Source organism: Medicago truncatula, chromosome 6 (assembly GCF_003473485.1).
Source record: "Medicago truncatula cultivar Jemalong A17 chromosome 6, MtrunA17r5.0-ANR, whole genome shotgun sequence".
NCBI lineage: Eukaryota > Viridiplantae > Streptophyta > Magnoliopsida > Fabales > Fabaceae > Medicago > Medicago truncatula.
In genome coordinates, this window is record NC_053047.1 from 37188453 (window position 1) to 37210134 (window position 21682).

Genomic DNA, 21682 nt, shown 5'->3' on the forward strand with positions numbered 1-21682 from the left:
GACACCAAATATTTTTATTCCCTTACTTCAACCACGGAAATACACACACACACATTAGTGTTTAGAGTAATACTTTATGTTCGTCTTTCTGTTTTTTTTGTTATGATAATGCGTATAATTTTTTTTAGTGTTGTGTAATGCGTATAATTATTTTTATAAAATTTTGATTTAATTAAAAGTACAAGTGTAGTTGCCTAAAAAAATTATACTTATATATATTTTACACATTTGTATTGTAACAAACTATGCCTATCTTTTTCTTATTAAAAAAACTAAACATATCTTTTTCAATGACACCAGCAATGTAACAAATATAATATTATATAATATAAATTCTTATCTTTTTGACTAACACTAAAAATATGGTATTCTTATAACAAAATTTGTTATATAGTATAATTGGAAAAGAAAAAAATATATGCAACCCGGGTTCGAACCCCGGACACCACCAAAAAAATAATAAATTCAAAGTTTTATACAATATTTTGTCAAACAACTTTTAACTTAAAAATAAGCTTAGAACTAAAAAAATAAATAAAGAAACCAAACAACTTTATCTTTTTTCTTAAAGAGCTTTATTTTAACTTTGTTTTAAAGTAGCTTTTAGACCAAAAAAAAGACTGGCCAAACAGTACCTATGACTGTAAAACGAGTTTTAAAATGGTGGTAGAAGATATACTTTAGAAAGAGTAAAGAAAGAAAGTTCCACCACAAGAATTAGCGGTGGTGGAGAGAGGGAGAAAACACTAGTTAATTTATTATTATTATTTTAAAAGAAAAAAAATAACGTGTTATGATTTAATTTGTTGTTTATAAAAATGATATATTAGGTTCGTTCCTACATAAAAATTTCTTTATTTTATTTAGGCTTAATTACACTTTTGGTCCTCGTGTTTTGGCCAACTCACGAAAGTGGTCCTGCCATTTTAAAACAGAACAAAATGGTCATTCAATTATCATTTTTGTTGCATTTTTCGTCCTACCCCCATTTTATTCTCCAAAAACGCAGAGAAATGACAGTTTTAGACCTACCCCCTATGCTCAACCATGAAATAAACAAGGAATAAAACATGTGGGTACAAAGAATCCACTTTATTCAACACACTAACAAAAAAAATCCTAATTTCTAAGATATGTTTCAAATTAGGTTTTTTTGGTTGGTGTGCTGAATAGAATAAATTCCTTGTGCCCGCATGTTTTATTCCTTGTTGATTTCATGGTTGAGCATATGGGTAGGTCTAAAACCCCCTAAAACTGTCATTTTTCTGCGTTTCTGGAGTTTGAAATAGGAGGTAGGACTAAAAATGCAACAAAAATGATAGTTGAAGGACCATTTTATTCTGTTTTAAAAGGGCATGACCAGTTTCGTGAGTAAGCTAAAACACGAGGACCAAAAGTGTAATTAAGCCTTTTATTTATGTTTGTGATCAATGTAGACTTTCTGGTGTGACTAAGATACCGTTTGGCTATGCTTTTTTTTCGTCTAAAAGCCACTTTAAAATAAAGTTAAAATAAAACTCTTTAAGAAAAATGCTAAAGCTGTTTGGTTTCTTTATTTTTTTTTAGTTCTAAAGTTATTTTTGAGTTAGAAGCTGTTTGGCAAAATATTGTACAAAACTTTGAATTTATTATTTTTTTGGTGGTATCTGAGGTTCGAACCCGGGACCTTGCATATATTTATGCATTGTCTATAAATAAAAAAAACTTTGAATTCATTATGAATTAACATAATAAATAAAAAATTGTCTAAAATATTTTTTGAAGGGAAAAAATGTTTAAAATATAAAAGATATATTTTTAGCAATACTATATTTACTCAATGACGTTTATTTTGTGTAACATGAATACAAATTTGTATCATCATATAAAGGACTTGTTAAATATTTGAATAGGAGAAATAATTTAAGGAGACTCAAATATTAACATAAATAATACTACCTCCGTCCCTAATTATAAGACCCTTTTGGAAAAAAAAATTGTCCCTTTTTATAAGACCCCTTTGCTATTTCCAACTACATTAATTATTTCTTTACATACATGCCCCTATTTATTATACATTTTTTTCTTCAATCAACAATAAATAACATGTTGAAAACATAAACCAACTCTCTCTTAAAGGATAAAATTGTAAAAACAATAGTAATTACAAACATATTTAATACAAATATCCACTATCTTAATTCCCGTTATTTTTTCAAAAGGGTCCTATAATTAGGGACGGAGGTAGTATCAAAGTAGTTTGAAAAATTAAAAACAATAATCATCTTCTTTTTTTTTTTATAAAAAAAGACATAAATCATCACAAACTCAAACATTTCTACTCTCCATCAACGCAACTCCTATTTGATTTCTAACTTTATTCATGTAGCCTCCATCTTGCACTCTTCCTGGATTATATGAACTGATTTCTTCATTTATATTGCTTTCTTCCTCACGCTCAATCATATATTCAGAGATAACATCACATTTATTAAACTCTTCATCTTCAACTCCACACATTCGAATAAAGTTGTGGAGTGTTGTTGTTGCAACTATGATCTTTTGTTGTTTGATTAGTGAAAATGGTCGCATATCACATAAGATATGCCACCTTTTTTTCCAAACTCCAATTGTTCTTTCAATGACATTTCTCAATGAAGAATGTGCATGGTTGTTCCACTTTGCTTTTTCTAAATTTTCAAATTTAGAAGAAATATTTTCTTTGGTAGTCATAGCTGCATTTATATATAGATAATAGAGTAAGCGGATTAAAAAATAAAACATGCATGGAACAATCTAATTATTATACAATACAATAATATACATCTAATAGGTATCAACTATGAGCAATTGAAAAAAGAATGTTATAAAATAAATAGTTAAATTAACAAAACAATGAAAAGAAAAAACCTGATTGATTTTGGCAAGAGGGTATTCGCAAGGTGCCTCAGTGAAAAGAATTGTGGAGCTGCATAATATATCTATAATATGTATATGTGTGTATATATAATGAGAATAATTGATTTTTTTCTTTTCCAATTATACTCTATAACAAATTTTGTTATAAGAATACCATATTTTTAGTGTTAGTCAAAAAGATAAGAATTTATATTATATAATATTATATTTGTTATATTGCTGGTGTCATTGAAAAAGATATGTTTAGTTTTTTTAATAAGAAAAAGATATGCATAGTTTGTTACAATACGAATATGTAAATTATATATAAGTATAATTTTTTTAGGCAACTAAACTTGTACTTTTAATTAAAATCAAAATTTTATAAAAATAATTATACGCATTACACAACACTAACAAAAATTATACGCATTAGCATAACAAAAAGAAAAACAGAAAGAGGAACATAAAGTATTATTGTAAACGTTAATGTGTGTGTGTATTTCCGTGGTTGAAGAAAGGGAATAAAAATATTCGGTGTCATTTATTGACAGCGTGAATACAAATATTTGCGAGGTTGTGATGATCAAAAGATATTGAAATTAATATATAAGTGATAAAAAGATAATAAAATTCCTTAAAAAAATAGATAATAAACTTAAGACTGGTGCTAGTCACACAAAAAAAAAAACAAGTTACACCCCAGAATGACTAATATACCCTTTAACTAAAATAAAAATTTCAAATTAATTAAATTTACATTAACGTAAATTGAATATAAGTAAACTTAATTTACATTAACCTAAATTGAAACATAAGTAAACTTAATTTAAATTAACTTAGATTGAACGTAAGGAAACTGAATTTACAAACTTAATTTACATTAACCTAGATTGAACATAAGTAAACTGAATTTACATTAACCTAAATTGAACATAAGTAAACTTAATTTACATTAACCTAGATTGAACGTAAGTAAACTTAATTTACATTAACCTAGATTGAACGTAAGTAAACTGAATTTACACTAACCTCTTATATATATACGTAAACTAAATTTACATTAACCTAAATTGAACATAAGTAAACTTAATTTAAATTAACTTAGATTGAACGTAAGGAAACTGAATTTACAAACTTAATTTACATTAACTTAGATTGAACATAAGTAAACTGAATTTACATTAACCTAAATTGAACATAAGTAAACTTAATTTACATTAACCTAGATTGAACGTAAGTAAACTGAATTTACACTAACCTCTTATATATATACATTAACCTAAATTGAAACATAAGTAAATTTAATTTACATTAATCTAGATTGAACGTAAGTAAACTGAATTTACATTAGGTTTTTCTATCATGTGCAAATTTGCACATGTTAAGAAGTTTAAAATAGTAAAATTGTGTCGGAACTTTTGCATTTTATATTAACTATAAAACTTTTTAATAAATAATTATTCTTTTTCAATGTAAAGTTACTATTTTTAGTTCCTTTAACATGTGCAATATTGCACATGTTAGACAAACCCTTTACATTAACCTAGATTGAACGTAAGTAAACTGAATTTACACTAACCTCTTATATACATACGTAAACTAAATTTACATTAACCTAAATTGAACATAAGTAAACTTAATTTACATTAACCTAGATTGAACGTAAGTAAATTGAATTTACACTAACCTAAATTGAACATTCGTAAACTTAATTTACATCAACCTACATACGTAAACTACACTAACCCCTTTTATATACATACACGTAAACTTAATTTACACTAACCTCTCACTTAAAATCAAATTGACAGGTATATTTCATACCAAAACAAACAATAAACAAATAGAAACTCATCGAAAATGAAATTCATGAAATTCACTAACCTTTATGAATATAATACAGATCAATAACAAAGATGTTGATTCAGATATTGGTTGCACATCTATGGTGATTTGTGGATGAAAGGGGGTAAGGGTTCAGAATGATCGTAAAAAATGGGTTTTTAAAAAAATTAAATGGACCGGTTAAAAAAATGGAAGAAAAAAACATATTGAAAAATAAAATAAAAGGTTGTCGGCGTGAGTTGAAGAGAGGTGCTTGTGAAATAAATTGGGGAGAAATAGTTTTTTGAATAGCATTCAACAACTTTTGGTTAAAACTCATTCCATTTAATTTTATACATTCTAAAAAAAGTAATTTTTTTAAAAAGGCTGAACAAAAGCCGAGTCAAAGGTACCTAAATGACTCATTTTTATGTTTGTGACCGAGCACATGAATCTAAACACAGTTACCGGCTACACATTCAAAAGTTCATTTTCCGAAAACCTAACTACAAAATCAACGCCATTCTGGGACACAACAATGTTTCATTCTTCTTCTTCTTTGATGTTGCCGAGGTACTGTGGCGTTCCTGTTTCTCTTTTTGTTCCAAAAAAGTTTCATTCTTTTCATTATCTGAAAAACACCCATTTCTATTTCATTCCTTCTTTTTACTTCTCCTCTTCTTCAATTTCATCCCATAATAACAATGATGCTGTTTCTTTGTTCTATCGCTTGCTCCGACAGAATCCCACTCCACCCGACATCGAATTTGGTAAGATTTTAGGTTCCCTTGTCAAATCCAAACATTACCACACTGTTCTTTCCCTTTCTCAAAAAATGGAATTTAAGGGAATTAAACTTAACTTTCTCAATTGCAACATTCTCATCAATTCTTTCTGTCAATTGGGTCTTATCCCTTTTGCTTTCTCTGTATTGACTAGGGGGGTGTATTGGATTGAGATTTTAAAAGACTGTTTTGATAGAAAAAATCTTGAAGATTTTAAAAGACTTTGTTGGATTGTATTGATTTTGTGGGATTTTAAAAGACTTTTTTTGAAAGACTTTTTACAATCAAGATTGTTTGCAAGATTTTAATGGATTCATGATATAGATTTTAAAGGATTTTAAAGATTTTAAAAGGGTCAATAAATTTAAAGATACAATACAGACAAAAAAAAACTCAAAAACAAAAGTACAGTTATAAATCAACCGAAAAAAAATATTGAATCAATGAGTGTAATATTTCTTCAAAAAAAAAGACTATTAGATAATATACTACTAGCAGGTTGATTGATCTTAAAAATCATGGACATATGATATCAAAATAAATAGACCTAAAAATAAGTTATGTTAGTTTATTGATTATTATAATTTGATTGAAAAATGCATGTTGCATTTAGAAAAATGCAAGCAGAAAAATTATTATAATACCAATGAACGAAAAGTTGTGATTTTTATAATAATTTGATATACAGGTAGATGGTAAATTAACCACAAGATTATACAGTACATTCTTTTTTTTATTGAACGTAAAAGTTATGTTAAGAAAAGTGCAAGTTAGAGGCATGATGATTTCGACAAAAGTTTGCCAAACAAAATATATATCCTGCCATTGTTACAGTAGAACAGAAAAGAATTTGGAAGAAACGTAAAAAAAAAAAAAAAGAATTTGGAAGAGTATTACAAAATCTCAAGGTTAGGTGTGAGATTGTTAGTAGGTACATTTTACACTAAACAATCTCATAAAATCCATTACTCACAACAATCCATTAAAATCCGTAGAGTTTTGAATACCGATAGACAATTTTTAAGTTATGCAAAATCTCAATTGAATACCACTGGATTTCATTGGACTCATTAAAAAATCTTGAAAATTCTAATTGCATACCACAAGAATGTTTTACATTCCTTCAAAATCTTGATTGAATACCACAAGACTTTTATAAAACAAAAATGTCTTTTAAAATCCTTTGAAATCTCAATCGAATACACCCCCCCTAAGATTCTCAAAAACGGTTACGAGCCTGATACCATAACGTTGACTACATTCATTAAGGGTTTCTGTCTCAAAGGTCAGATCCATCAAGCATTGCACTTTCATGATAAGGTTATTGCGATGGGATTTCATTTGGACCAAGTTAGTTATGGAACCTTGATTAATGGCTTGTGTAAAGTTGGTGAAACAAGAGCAGCTCTGCAATTGCTGAGACGTGTAGATGGGAAATTGGTTCAGCCTAGTGTGGTAATGTACAATACCATTATCGATGGTATGTGTAAAGATAAACATGTTAATGATGCTTTTGATTTATATTCTGAAATGGTTTCTAAGAGAATTTCCCCTGATGTTTTCACTTACAATGCTTTGATTAGTGGCTTTTGCATTGTTGGTAAATTGAAAGATGCAATTGGTTTGTTCAATAAAATGACATTGGAAAACATCAACCCTGATATGTATACCTTTAATATATTGGTTGATGCATTTTGTAAGGAAGGAAAAATGAAAGAAGCTAAAAATGTGTTAGCTATGATGATGAAACAAGGCATGAAACCCAATGTTGTTACTTATAGCGCTTTAATGGATGGATATTGCCTAGTTAAAAAAGTGAATAAGGCGAAGAGTATATTCAACACAATGGCTCAGGGGGGAGTGAATCCTGATATTCACAGTTACAGTATCTTGATTAATGGGCTTTGTAAGATTAAAATGACGGATGAAGCCATGAATCTCTTTGAAGAAATGCATTGCAGAAAAATTATTCCTGATGTGGTAACTTACAATTCCCTTATTGATGGTTTGTGCAAATCGGGGAAAATCTCTTATGCTTTGAAGCTAGTTGATGAGATGCATGATCGGGGTGTACCACCTGATATAATTACTTACAGTTCTATATTGGATGCTTTATGCAAAAACCATCAGGTTGACAAGGCAATTGCGTTATTAACAAAATTGAAAGACCAGGGTATTCGACCAAATATGTACACATACACTATTCTTATTGATGGACTGTGTAAAGGTGGAAGACTAGAGGATGCACATAATATTTTTGAGGATCTTTTGGTCAAAGGCTATAATATAACTGTCAACACATATACCGTTATGATCCATGGGTTTTGTAACAAGGGCTTGTTTGATGAAGCATTGGCTTTGTTGTCAAAAATGAAAGACAATAGTTGCTTTCCAAATGCCTTAACTTATGAAATAATCATCCGTTCTCTGTTTGATAAAGATGAAAATGATAAGGCGGAGAAACTTCTTCGTGAAATGATTACGAGAGGCCTATTGTAAGACTGAAACTAGGTAAGATATTTTGCTATGTAAACATTGTTATATTGTTTTTATATTTCAATTTGATATCATCATTTCATTTTATGTACTTGTCTCTGCTAGTGGAAAAGACACTTTTTTTATTGTTTTTGTTAACTGTGTTTAGCAAAACCTTTATACTTCTCGTATATCTTCCATTTCAGTTTCTCTATATTAATATTATATTACCTCATTGAGAGTTTCATCAATCAATTATGAAAGTTGTGCACCCTCTTATCTGCAGATTTGGATGTTAGTATACCTTTCTGCTTTGAATTGCATTTATTTATTTATCTTGAGTGAAACTTTGAATGATCCAAACTGTTTTATAGACTAATTTCGATGGAACGGCTGCCTTAACAAATGATTTTATAGCCAGCATATGGGGATGATGGACTTGGTATGCTCGTGTAGCTAAATTACATTGCTGCATAGTGAGTATCTAAGACCCCATTTCAGCTTCATAGTCAACTTAAATAGGCCTTGAAAGAAGTACTGAGTGCTAGAAAGATCTTGAAATATTGTTGTCCCCATAGAATCTCTTTTGCTGCATAATTCTAATTTTTCAGTGTTGAGACAGAATTTCTTAATCGTGATTGAACTTAAGAAATATCAGTTGTAGGAAAACAGGGTGGTTAAGATTTGGCTTGATGAGCCTATCTTATGGCTTCTAAATTGAATTGGCACAAAACAAGTAACGTCATTTATTTTATCTTAGTTATTCTTGTAGTTCTACATAATTATAATCTTAGGAAGCTTAACTGTTTTAGAATGCTAAACTTAAGGCTGAAATGCTAAAACCTGAGTTGTAAACAATAGAGACAAGCTTGACACTTAATTGATGATGTGAGACTTTGGACCTAAATATTTTTCATATTAACAAAATATGGGGCCTGAGATGATTTTTCTGGAAAGTTTGCTTGATGGTCAATAGATGCATTATCTGATCTAAATCATATCAGACATTGACTAAGATTAGACAATGTGCTAAATCTAGGAAGTTTCTACACCGTGAAAGGCACATGCTAAATCTGAAAACATGCTCTATCAAAAGAGGTACGACCATCTATCTGCATCGTCTGAAAGAAAACACAGATTAAACAATGAAAAACAAAGAGGATTTAGTATTATGTTTAGAATTTTCTAAAATTAATGAACTCTTCAAGTGAAGTTTTTATCATATGATGACAGTACCAACTACGACCCATACTGTCAAATGTAAAATCTTCTGAGGTTTTTATCATATGGTTAGCATCTATAATTATAGCCACAGATAGATAAGATTACACCTACATTGGAGTAAGGAAGGATTAGTTAAATGTTAGCTAAACACCAAACGTTCTATACATGAACTCATTAGAGTATGGAAGGTTTACTTAAATGTTACCGAAATACTTTCTGCAGTGTTTCTAACATTTAACTTAAGTAATCTTTCCATACTCCAATGTAGTATAATAAATATAGACTGAAAGAGAAAAGGGAGGGCATTCGATATCAATGAGTTCATTTATACAAATCTGCAGAAAATATCTCAGAAGTGACATTGATTTTGCTATTATTGGGAAAAAGTAGATATTAGGCTTGTAAAGAATTTACATAGACATTTTTCACCTTACAAGCTGGTTGTGTTAGATCTAATATAAAAATCTAATAGCTATTAAAATTTGAAGATAATATAATGTATTGTTGAGAAAGCAAGCAAAATAGCCATATGGCAGAACTGAACAAATAGGCAGGGAGGAAGGGTCAAAAGAAAACTTACCTTGGTTATTGACGATGTCAAAGGTCCAAGTTGAATACGGAAACAAATCATCCTCATATCTCATTTTCATGTTCAGAGGTGTTTGAGATGATTCTCCTGGAAATAATTTGCCATGTACATTAGCTAAAGTTTCAATCGCATAATTTATTCTGGTGTTTAGGAGCGATTGAGATGTTTCTCCTGGAATGAAATTGCTATATACATTATCCGAAGTTTGATCCCAAGACGGAAGCATGACAGGCGCCATAAAACCAAAACGGTTTAGAAGCATGACTGGTGTAACAGCCCAATTTTTAGCTAGATTTATTTTAATTACTTTTATTATGTGTTTGTGTGTGATTATTTGTGCTTGTGTGTATTTAATTGTCGTCGGGTGCATTTACGTGGATTACCGTATTAGAAGGGTATTTTAGTCATTTGACGGGTAAGGGTAAAATGGTAATTTTGGTGAGAATTATTCTAATAATTAGTGAGAGCCCTTATTTTACTAAGTTACTAGTGTAGTGATTAGTTTTTACTGTTGGTTACATTTTACCGTTATTAATTAAAATATCGTTTGGAGTGTAGTAATATTTTTGGTTTGAATAGAAATGGGTTAAGCCCACTAGAAACTAAGTTAAGCCCATTAGTGGAGATAACACTAGGGTTATGATAGAAGAATCAATTCATTCATTTCACAAAAATATTTCTAGAGAGAGGTAGAGAGAGAAAGAGGTGAAGAGAAGAGCAAAAGGGTTTTGGAGAGAAGAGCTTTAGGAATCAAGTGGGTGACTTAGGAGCTGAATTGAAGCAAGAGTTTGGGTTGATCTTCTTCTAAGGTAAGGGGGTTAGTTATTATCATAATCAATTTAAAATTTTACATCTTCTCATGTTGTATGAAAATGGGTTGATGAACAATTCATGTCAAATTCGTGCTCTTGTTATGTTGCTGTTTCTTATACATGAATTGATGATTATGGTATGTTTGTGGATGAAATTACATGGTTCAATGTATGTATAAGTGTCAAGTTGTGAAATTTTGCCTAATTAATGATTTGTGATAAGTTGTGTTGAATTGAGGTGAGAAACAAGTTTCAATGGATGTTGTTGTTGACAAAACATGTTGTTGTGAGTGAATTATAACTTGGGTGTACTTAATGATGGATTGATGATGAAAAATGAGATGTTGTCGTTGTTTTGAGAAAATGGGTCAAATGGTGATTTTGTTTAAATAATGTTTGATTCAAGTTTGTATATGGATTTGAGTATCTTTTCATGTCTAAAAACATTTGGGTAAACCTTTGGGATCAAATTGGGTATTGGGAAGTCAAAAATTGAGATTTTGGGGTGAAAATGGATTTTTCACGAAAACATAATTTTCTGAAACCTGTCATGACTCGCGACGCGAGTGGGAGGCGAGCCGGTGGCGAGTAGCTACTGGAATTGCTCGCCACGGCGAGTAACCCTTACTCGCAAGGCGAGCAGCCCAGTGTCAGCTTCCCCTGTTTCGCACTCTTGCTCCCTTTTTGCATATTTCTATTTTGAATTGAACTCTAGTGTAAACATGAAAGTTTTAGATAAATATGTTATTGTTCTAATGGCTTTGGTTTGGTATTCAAATGATTTTTAGAACTTGAGTTATGATCAAATTAATATACATGAGTCATGTGGATTTTTGTGAAAACTTATCATAAATATTTTCTTTATAAACCGTGAAACTTTTCCAAACTTAGTAATGGGTTAATGAGGTACTTAGAGTGAATAATTGAATATGCATGTATATGTTTGAAGTATGATGACTATCGTGAGAAACGTATGTTAATTGCTTGAAATGTGAGAATTCTTGAATTGGTAAAATCATACGTGATAAGTGATGTTTGTTGATTAATGAAAATCATGTAATTGATGTTGGATGACATTGTTGATTATTGATAAATATGTTGATGTGTGAGGATGAATACTATGATTTATTTGTGTGGGCATGTTTTCTTGATAATGCAATGTTGTGGAGATAATCAATATAATGGTGGTGTTGTCCTATATATTGAGTTGAGATTGTGAATTGTTGTCGCATTATCGAGTCCTTATACATGTCCATGCATCATAGTCGTTGTTGCTGTAAAAGGGATGACTCTTTTACTTCGAGATTATTGTAAGGCAGGTGTGAGCCCTTACATTCGATGTGCAAGTGGCATCGAAAGGTGACGACCTTGTTGAGATTTGGTACCGCATGCATTTATGTGTCCATAAGTGCATATCATAGCATGAGTCCTATGTGAATTATGTGATTGGTGATGAATTGAGATGAATGAATGTTGATAATGATTGTCTATGATTGATGTTGTGAATGAATATTTATGATTGGATAATTATTCATGTGATTGATATATGTGGATACGAACTATCAAGTTGTGATATAAGTATTTATGCATGACTATTATTATTCAAGTACATGATATTATTGAATTTGATTATTATCTGGATTATGATAATGTAATGCTTACCCCTAGTGGTTTTAACCGCCTACTTGCCTGTATGGGTGAGTAGACGTTGTGCAGGAGTAGTGCTCGGTGAGTCTTTCCGTGGGATATCGGGAGCTTTCTCCGATATCGGGCCGTGTCGGCTCTGATCTAGGCTTGTCGTGTCGGTCTAGATTAGGTTGTTTGTATCTTCCGTTGGATTATGATTTTGTTGATGACTACCCGTATGTTTGGGTTTTGAGATTTATCTTTGAGACATGATTTATTTGCTCATAGCATGTATATATTTGATCACTCTGATTTGTATTCCGCTGTAACAGTTGAGGTTTATATACATGTCTATCGGTTTTTGAATTTTGAATAAGACGTAATCTCTATTTCTTGAATAAATGTATTATTCGCATGTTTAATTGCTTAAATAGAAATAGGAGAGTTACAACTGGCGCCATAAAATCAAAACGGTTTAGACGTGGTTGTTCTTGTGGATTCACATGTCGATTTGCATTTGGATTTGAAATCAAACATCCTCCATTCTAGTAAATTTCTGGTTGACATAAACTCCAGTCCATTTGATTGTGCCTGAACAACCAGAATCTGGTGGTATTACAAATAAGACCTCTGCTTTATTCCACCAATGCAAGCAGTGAAGAATTGTCAAGTTTGAGTTTCTTAATCTCAATGTTTTCAAAAATGGAAAAGAATTTGGCAACATTTGAAGGATATTTGTTTGTGCTATATGTTCAAGCCTTTTGCATCTGTTAAGGTGTAACCTTTGAAGGCCTTGGAGATTTTGCATTGAAAGTGGCAGATTTTCAGTGGCAGTTCCTTCCAAATCAACAAATTTTAGATTCTCCATTGCTCCTAATATTTCTGGAAAAATAACTAGATTGCTACAATCTCGAAGGCAAAGAAATTCTAGAGACGTCTACTTTATGCCACGTGGAACTTTCCTAGCTTGGTGCATCCTTTAGCACTAAACCTTAGCAGCTTGTCAAGAAATCCAACAGAATCATGAATCTCAGTCAAATTAGTGCAATCATCAACACAATTCTTTCAAATTTGGGAAACCAGACATATCTGGTATTTGTCTTATACGCTCGCAAAATATGCCCCACCTCCCCAAAATAATAAAACTGTTGCAACTGTCATAATTAGGATACACGCTGATAAAAAAAAAATCTATCGTCAACCAATTGTAATCCTCAGATCATTAAAGTCACACATATGATTGGTTGTGATTTTTGACAGTGTAAAACTTTTTACTTTAGTATCAAAATTAAACTCTAATATGCATACCTCTAGTGGTTTGTCCCATCGAAAGTAACTATATGACAAGTTGAGTATGACAAGATTCTTTGGATGAAAACTAGATGGCAAAGAAGATGCGGGAAATCCCCACCATTCCAACACTCTCAAACTGTTGGGGAGATGTTTGGGGCTTCCGAGAGGTCTACCTTTCTTTTTCATAAGCATCATGAGGTTTTCCATTTTTCCAAACAACTCTTCGTTCCATTGAACTTCTTTATCTTTAGGAAGATCCAACGTCATGGCTTCAATTTTACCATTTTGCTTTTAAGAGATAAGGGAGCCACAATTTATGAAAATCATTTCAGGAATTTGATGGAGGAATTCAAAGGAATTCACAATTTATCATTGAGTCAATTTATTCATCTAAAGATTGAAAATTAATGTTTGTGATAAAATATTTAGGTTTAATTGTACTTTTGGTCCTATGTTTCAAGAAGTTGCGATTTTGGCCCCTAACTAATTAAAATACAAAACAGCCCCCTATGTATTGGATCTTTGGCAGTTTTGGACCCCTAACTAAAATACAAAACAGTCCCCTATGTATTGGATCTTTGACAGTTTTGGCCCCCTAGACCAATTTTGACTTGGTCAACGCTGACGTGGCACTTCAAAGCCGCCACGTGTGCATTGTTTTAATTAAAAATAAATAAATAAAACCATATATAAATTAAAGAATTAAATAAATGAAAAAAAAACAACAAATGATTAAAAAATTAAAAAAGAAAGAAAAAAAGGAAGGAAATCGTGTTCCAAAATCTGATTCTCCCTCTTCTTCCTTTCATCTCTCTCTAAAACACTGATTCTCTCTCTCCAAAATCTTTTGTTCCAAAATCTTGAAGCTTTCTACCACTGCTTCATCACCACCATGGATTTGCTCCGATTGAATCTCTCTCGTATTCGAATTGTAACCAGAAACACGAGGAAGTAAAGTGACATTCTAATTTTTTAAACACAGGTAAACTAGTTGTAGCATTCAGGAACAAAGTTGATGAGGAAATATAAATAGAAACTATCATTATACTTTTAATAATGTAAACAGTATGTGATTGTTCTGATTTTTTTTGGAGATCATCAAATTGATAATACAGGGGTTCTTATTCATGCATTCAATGTAACATGTAAGAGTTATTGTGTCTCGGATGAGAAGTTTTAAAACACTTTTTAACTGATTCAAGAATTGATTCAAAATAGATATTCATACTATTAAAGATTATTCAGATATTCTTGCATTATTCATGCTGACACTGATAATATTGCATTTATAACTGCAAATTAACAAATAACTGATCAGTTTATAATAAATATACAGATAGGAAACGACAGAGTAAGAGAGGAAAAAAAATTATATGATAAATATTTCAGGCTATTGGATTGTTAGGGAATAATGGAGGTGTAATTCTTATTCAAGTTATGTATAAGCAACATGCAACTAATATAGGCTCCTTGTTTTGTGCCCTTTATATATGTCAAAGTGCATGTGATATGCTTCTTTTTCTTTTGATAAAAACGAAACTTTCGTGTCGTTCAATAGAACATTATTTCATTATCATGCATGCATGTGATATGCTCAGATTTTGGAACACAATTTCCTTCCTTTTTTTTTTCTTTTTTCTTCTTTTTAATTATTTGTTGTTTTTCTTCATTTATTTAATTCTTTAATTTATATGTGGCTTTTTTTTATTTATTTTTAATTAAAACAATGCACATGTGGTGCCTTTGAAAGGTCACGTCAGCATTGACCGAGTCAAAATTGGTCTAGGGGGCCAAAACTGCCAAAGATCCAATACATAGGGGGTTGTTTTGTATTTTAATTAGTTAGGGGTCAAAAATCGCAACTTCTTGAAACATAGGGGGACCGAAAAGTGCAATTAAGCCAAATATTTACTATTTATATAATCTTTAACACGTGCTCTGCCTTAAAGACACAAGTTAGTATGACATTTGTTTATTTATTTATTATATAAAAAAATATTTCAGCTTCATTTTCGTGATTTATATAATATATGTAGCTCAAACATAGTTTTAAAACCCAGCTCGGACCGGCCGGTTCGAGCCAAGTATTGGATCGGAAATGCTATTAAACCGGTGTGAACCGTTCAAATTCGGCAAAAACCGATGATCCAATGTTTTTTGCAAACCGGCTGAGTCAGTGAACCGCGGTTGTAATAGTTTTATAAAAAAAATCCTTAAACTAGCAATGGGCTGGACTTGAACACGCGACCAACAACAACCAATGCAGAAAGCTTAACCAATACACCACATGTTTTTTTTTTTTTTTTTTTTTTTTTGTTTTTTTTGTAATATTTAATACTTTTTATTTATTATATTTTCATATGTTGTAACTATTATTCTCTTTGAGTCGTACAAACAAGGAGAATTTTTTTTATATACATTATTCTTATAATTGATCAGAAAATTTGGAATGTCATGAAAATTTATGATACCGCAAGACTCGAGTAATATGTATTTTATAAAAGTATCATGATGTATTAGGCTTGTTAGGCTAAATTTATGTGATTTATACTGTTAGTCTGTGCGCCGGTCATGATCTGAGATTGGGTCGTGACATTTTATTTTTTAGATTGAGTGATTAGTTTAATAGTTTAATACATGTACACATTTTTTATATAGATCGGGTTATACATTTGAGTTATTTGATTTAATCTGGTTCAGTCATGCGATTTGATCAATAATTTAATGGTTCGAACATTAGTCCAGTGACTCAGTATCCTTGTCGAGTTGATGATAAGCCGAGTTTTAAAACCATAAGCTCGAGTATCTAAACTACTTTCTTTTTTTGAAGGATAGAGTCTTTAAACTTGACAAAAACAATATTTTTATACCAATAACAACAAAATATACACTTTTATTACCATTAAAAATGAAAATATTAAACAAAATTGTTCAATTCAACCGGTGGACCCCAGCATGTGAAAGAGTGGTAGAGTCCTAAACATCTCTAAGATTCTGCAACTATGCTTTGTTCTTCACGGTTCAGGTGCGTTATTCCTCTTTTCAACGAAACAAACCCTAATTTCATTCATTCTTTTCGCTTCTCTTCTTCACCTTCAACCATATACACTCAATTCAACAATAATCCTCATCACGAAAACCTTATTTCCCGATTCAATCGCTTAACCAATCAGATTCCAACCCCACCCATAAGCCAATTCGGAAGAATCTTAGCTTCCCTTGCCCTTTCCAACCGTTACTCCATTGCTCTTTCTTTTCATCAAAAACTTCACTTTAAAGGAATTAAACCTGATTTATTCACTTACAATGTACTCATCAATTGTTTTTCTCAACTGGGTCATACCCATTTTGCTTTTTCCTTATTTGCCAATATTCTCAAAAGGGGTTATCACCCGGATATCGTAACGTTCAATACACTCATCAACGGTCTTTGTCTTAAAGGTGAAGTTCATAAAGCATTGAACTTTTTTGAAAAATTGGTAGTATTGAAATTTCAGTTGGATCGAGTTAGTTATGAGACGTTGATCAATGGGTTATGTAAGGTAGGAGAAACAAGAGCTGCGTTACGGTTGCTGAAAGAAGTTAATGAGAAAATAGTTCAGTATGATGTGGTAATGTATACCGCGATTATTAATGGTTTGTGTAAAGATAAGCTTGTTGATGATGCGTTTGATTTGTATACTGAAATGGTTGCTAAGAGAGTTTCTCCGGATGTTTTTACTTATAATGCGATGATTTATGGTTTTTGTGTTGTGGGTCGGTTGAAAGATGCTATTGGTTTGTTTAATGATATGAAATTGGAAAACGTTGAGGCGGATGAGTATACTTTTAATACGTTGGTTAGTGCTTTTTGCAAGGAGGGAAATGTGAGAGAAGGTAAAGCTGTTGTTGCTGTGATGATGAAAGAAGGTGTGAAACCTGATATTATTACTTATAACTCTTTAATGGATGGATATTGTCTGGTTAAAGAAGTGGACAAGGCTAAGAATATATTCAACACTATGGTTCAGAGGGGAGTGACTGCAAATGTTCGGAGCTACAGTATCATGATTAATGGATTTTGTAAGGTTAAAATGATGGATGAAGCAATGAATCTCTTCCAAGAAATGCATTGTAAAGAAATAATTCCTGATACGATAGCTTATAGTTCCCTTATTGATGGTTTTTGCAAATCGGGGAGAATTCCACAGGCTTTGGAGCTTGTTGATGAGATGCATGATAGAGGCCAACCACCTAATATAATTACTTACAATTCTATATTGTATGCTTTATGCAAAATTCATCATGTTGAGAAGACGATTGCATTATTAAGAAAAATTAAAGTGAAGGGTATTCAACCAGATGCGTACACGTACACTATTCTTACCAATGGATTGTTTAAAGATGGAAGACTAGAGGAAGCACGAGAAATTTTTCCTGATCTTTAATCTTTTGATTAAAGGCTACCGTCTCGATGAAAGATTGAAATTAGGTAAGATGGTTCTCTTTGTTACACATTGTTATTGTTATTTTGAATTTATATTTTAGTTAGTGTTGTCTTGGAAATATTGTTGGGTTGGGATTTTACAGATTATAGATGCCAATATATTATTCTCAACAGATCTGAAATTTAGGTCAATACCATCTGCGTTATAAAGAATGGAACTCACATCTCCTTGTGTTGCACAATAATAGTTTAAAATCTGCATCTGAACTCGGTGAATTGTAGCAGAACTTGGTTTCCATTACTATAATTACAATGATTTTCATAAATACAATGTAGTTTTGAGTTCGTTTCCACCAAAATCTGCTATCTGCTTTAGTAATACTACAATTTCAGTAAACTAGATTGTAAAATCGACTTTGTTGGATAGAGTTCCGCTTTTTCATCAGCATTGTTGATCCCTTGAATGCAGTGCATTTTGAAAAGGGGTTTTCTTTTGAACTTCACCTGTTTTCAAATTTAGAAATATAATTTATTGTATTCTCTGCATTATCCTTATTAAAGAAGTAACCTGTTAGGGCTTGGCTTATGTGTGTAATACTTGAAACGATTATTTGTGTATGTATATTATGAACTTTATCGTAAAAACTCATGGCTTTGGATATTGATTGCATCCCAGAAATTTGACTTTACAAGTACTTACATTTTATCCTACATCAAGGAAGCTAGTCTCATGCTCATGTAAAAGTACGAACCAAAAGTAATTGTATATTCATCTACAAATGGTGGCTCAAATCCGATTCTTGTTATGGTAGAGGATATAACATAATTTATTTGTTTGGTATTGGAAGTGTAGAACAAGGGTCACTTTCTACTTTTGCTTGTGCAGGGTACTTAGTTTTGATTATCTGTCAAATTGTATCAAAGTCTTGACTATAGTGTGTTTAGTAGTACTTGTGCTCAACATCTCAATAAATTTTAGTGTGTTTCTTAATTAAGATTTCAATATAGTATTTAATTGCTTCTTACCATAATTTAAAATAGTTTTACGCAATTAAAACTAAGAGCACGATCTAATGAGAATTAGGATAACTAATTAAGTAGGAAGTTGATGAACCAGAATTTGTCGCATGGGAAGCTTAGGAAGTTCCTTCCATTCGACATCAACGCCAGCATGAGTTCAGTCAAGGCAAGGGGGAAGATGCTCACTCAAAGGGATCTTGTGCATGGTAACCCATATTGATTGTTGCGTGAAATGTGAGGGGTTTGTTACTTCAATTCTAGCCTTCTAGGATGCCTTATCTCAAGATATTTGGTAATAACCCATGTCTGAGCCTGTAAATTAAGGTTTAATGTTATTTCTGGGGATTTGGATCCTGTCCTTCTCCTTCCTTTTCCATTTTGTGTCTTTCTGCTGGATAATTGGGTTTATGTTGTAAAAATATTAGAATGCAAAAATCACTTTATCAATAAGCAAAACGCTATAAATACGATGTCTCGTTCTTTCATTGCTTGAAATCTGAAAGTGCATGTTAGAATCTGTTATGTCCTGTTCTGTGATTTCTCTGTATAAGTTCTGTAGGAGACTCAATTTTTGGAAAAGTTATATGTGAGCATGAGAATAGAAGGTCACACGTATGTTTGGTGCAGATCAGTAATAAGAATAATATGATAAGAATTCAAATATGAACTCTGTTTTTGCTGGATAATTGATTTTCTGCATATTGAATGAATTTACCAATTAGGATTCATCAAATTAGCATGAGATTTATGTGATGTCTTTTGCTTCATTGGCTTGGGATTTCAATTGTAAAATTGCACGCTTGACAGCATGTTTATAAAGGCTTCAAATCATAGTTATCAACTTTCGAAAGTACTTCCCTTAAAAAACAAAAACTTTTGAAAGAACTTCACGAGCATCACATTCAAGGGAGATGCTACCTCTCTGTTTTGCAATTACAATGATTCATTTGTTTTGTTGAAAGGTATATTTGTAGTAGGAGATAGAAAATCCACAGTTGTGTCATGAGGACCCTTATTGGATAATCTTCTCACTGATTTATATAAGTTTATATGTTGAAGGTATTGACATGTCATTGAGTTTGTTTTGTTTTGATTTAAGCTACACTTTTGCATTTTCATTTCAAAGTTTTTTTTCACCTTGCATCTTTGAGAATTTTTTTGTTGTTCAAGGACTATAAGTTTTTGGTTTTGCTACATTTGTGTTATTGCTTGAAGAGTTAAAAGTTGTCTTCTCATTATTCCTCGTACACCACTTGTGTGCCATTGGGATACCAATGTTATATAACATTGGTCAATGAAGGTGTGCCACAAGTGGCCAATGTTATATAGCATTGGTATCCCAATGGTACACAAGTGGTGTCCTTATTCCTCTTGCAGAAAGTATATATGTAGAAACAGGTTAACATACAAAATAAGAGAAGTGACTAGACAAAGACATTATCTCCTGCTGTTAAACTTGGATGAACCACTATTCAGAGAGTTTTCATATGTATTTAACGTAGAGTTTGTTTATCATGTGCTGTTGTAAATTTTGTAGGATAAAATTTTAATTTTCCTAAGACAAACGCTTCCAGGATTCTACTTTTATTTCTATAGGTTAAAATTTTGATTGTCCTGACTCCTGAGTCCCACACTTTCAGGATTCCTTTGGTACCATTTACTTTTATGAATCAGAAGTATCAAAGTAGAATGAAAAATGATTATTTATGTTGTAGTTATTGTCTTACCCATTTTCCTTGTTCTGGTTAGAAACACTAGCTGAAAATATACATGATGTTACTAGTCACTATTTCTGAACTAACATTATTTTAATTGTATTATAGATAGATATTCACTTATAACAGGTGTGTAAATTGCATGGACGATATTACATTTATGATTGATATGAAGCTTGAATTTTTGGCAAAATGAGACAGAAAGTTGATTTGATACTTCGGTGTCGACTCTTAAAAGGAAAATATGATGGAAGCAATATAGCATTGGTACAGCTGTGGTCTCACATGTGTTCTTGATTTGCTGGATTGTTTGAAACGGAGCTTGTGTTCGTGCATGGATGACTGGGTTGGATAGAGGATTTCGGATCAAAGATAGTGAAAATAGTAAACCATCAGATATGCAAGACTGCAAGCTTACTGAGTTGGTGGATGTTGATGAATTGCAAAAGTTTAGAAGAACTCACAACCATGGGACGGTACAGCTTTGAACGAACTCAGAACGTAACACCTTCATGACAGAATGATAATGCAATACAGTAAAGAGAAGATGGAGCAGTTTTCTGTGTGTGAATCACCGGAAACAGCTCGTCTCCTGTGTTTTCCTTCCTGCTCCTAATCCAATGGGTGAGGAGTTTTAAAGGAAATATATAAAAATAGAAAAGCTGTCTTAAAGGGAGACCAACTTGCAGCAGAATTGGCAGGATGAGAGGATCCGGATCTGTGAATCACCTCCTAGAAGTTTGATGACAGATAAACCAAACAAATTGTTCAATTGAAGATGATGATTCAAAACAGAACAAAACAAATCTGGTGGTATCTACGTGAATTTTAATGAATGAAAAAGTGTAGAGTTTTTCTATTCACACTATATATTTCTGGTTACACCCAGTTTTTTAAAATTTTTTTTGATAATACCAAAATTGTCCTTTTATATAAATTTTCTTAAAATCTTGATTTCATTAATTGTCACTCTAAAATTCCATTCTCTTTCACCCATCAACGATCAAACAATC

The 21682-nt window shown here is 31.6% G+C and overlaps 1 protein-coding gene across 1 annotated transcript; it reads left to right on the plus strand.

Annotated features, from left to right (window-relative positions):
* The first annotated feature begins 6763 nt into the window (after positions 1–6763).
* Positions 6764–21564, plus strand: LOC120576111 (pentatricopeptide repeat-containing protein At3g22470, mitochondrial). Its single transcript, XM_039827102.1, has 2 exons — positions 6764–7986; positions 16500–21564. Exons 1-2 carry the CDS (start codon positions 6819–6821, stop codon positions 17933–17935), a joined length of 2604 nt encoding a protein of 867 aa, XP_039683036.1. The 5' UTR covers positions 6764–6818; the 3' UTR covers positions 17936–21564.
* The last annotated feature ends 118 nt before the right edge of the window (positions 21565–21682 follow it).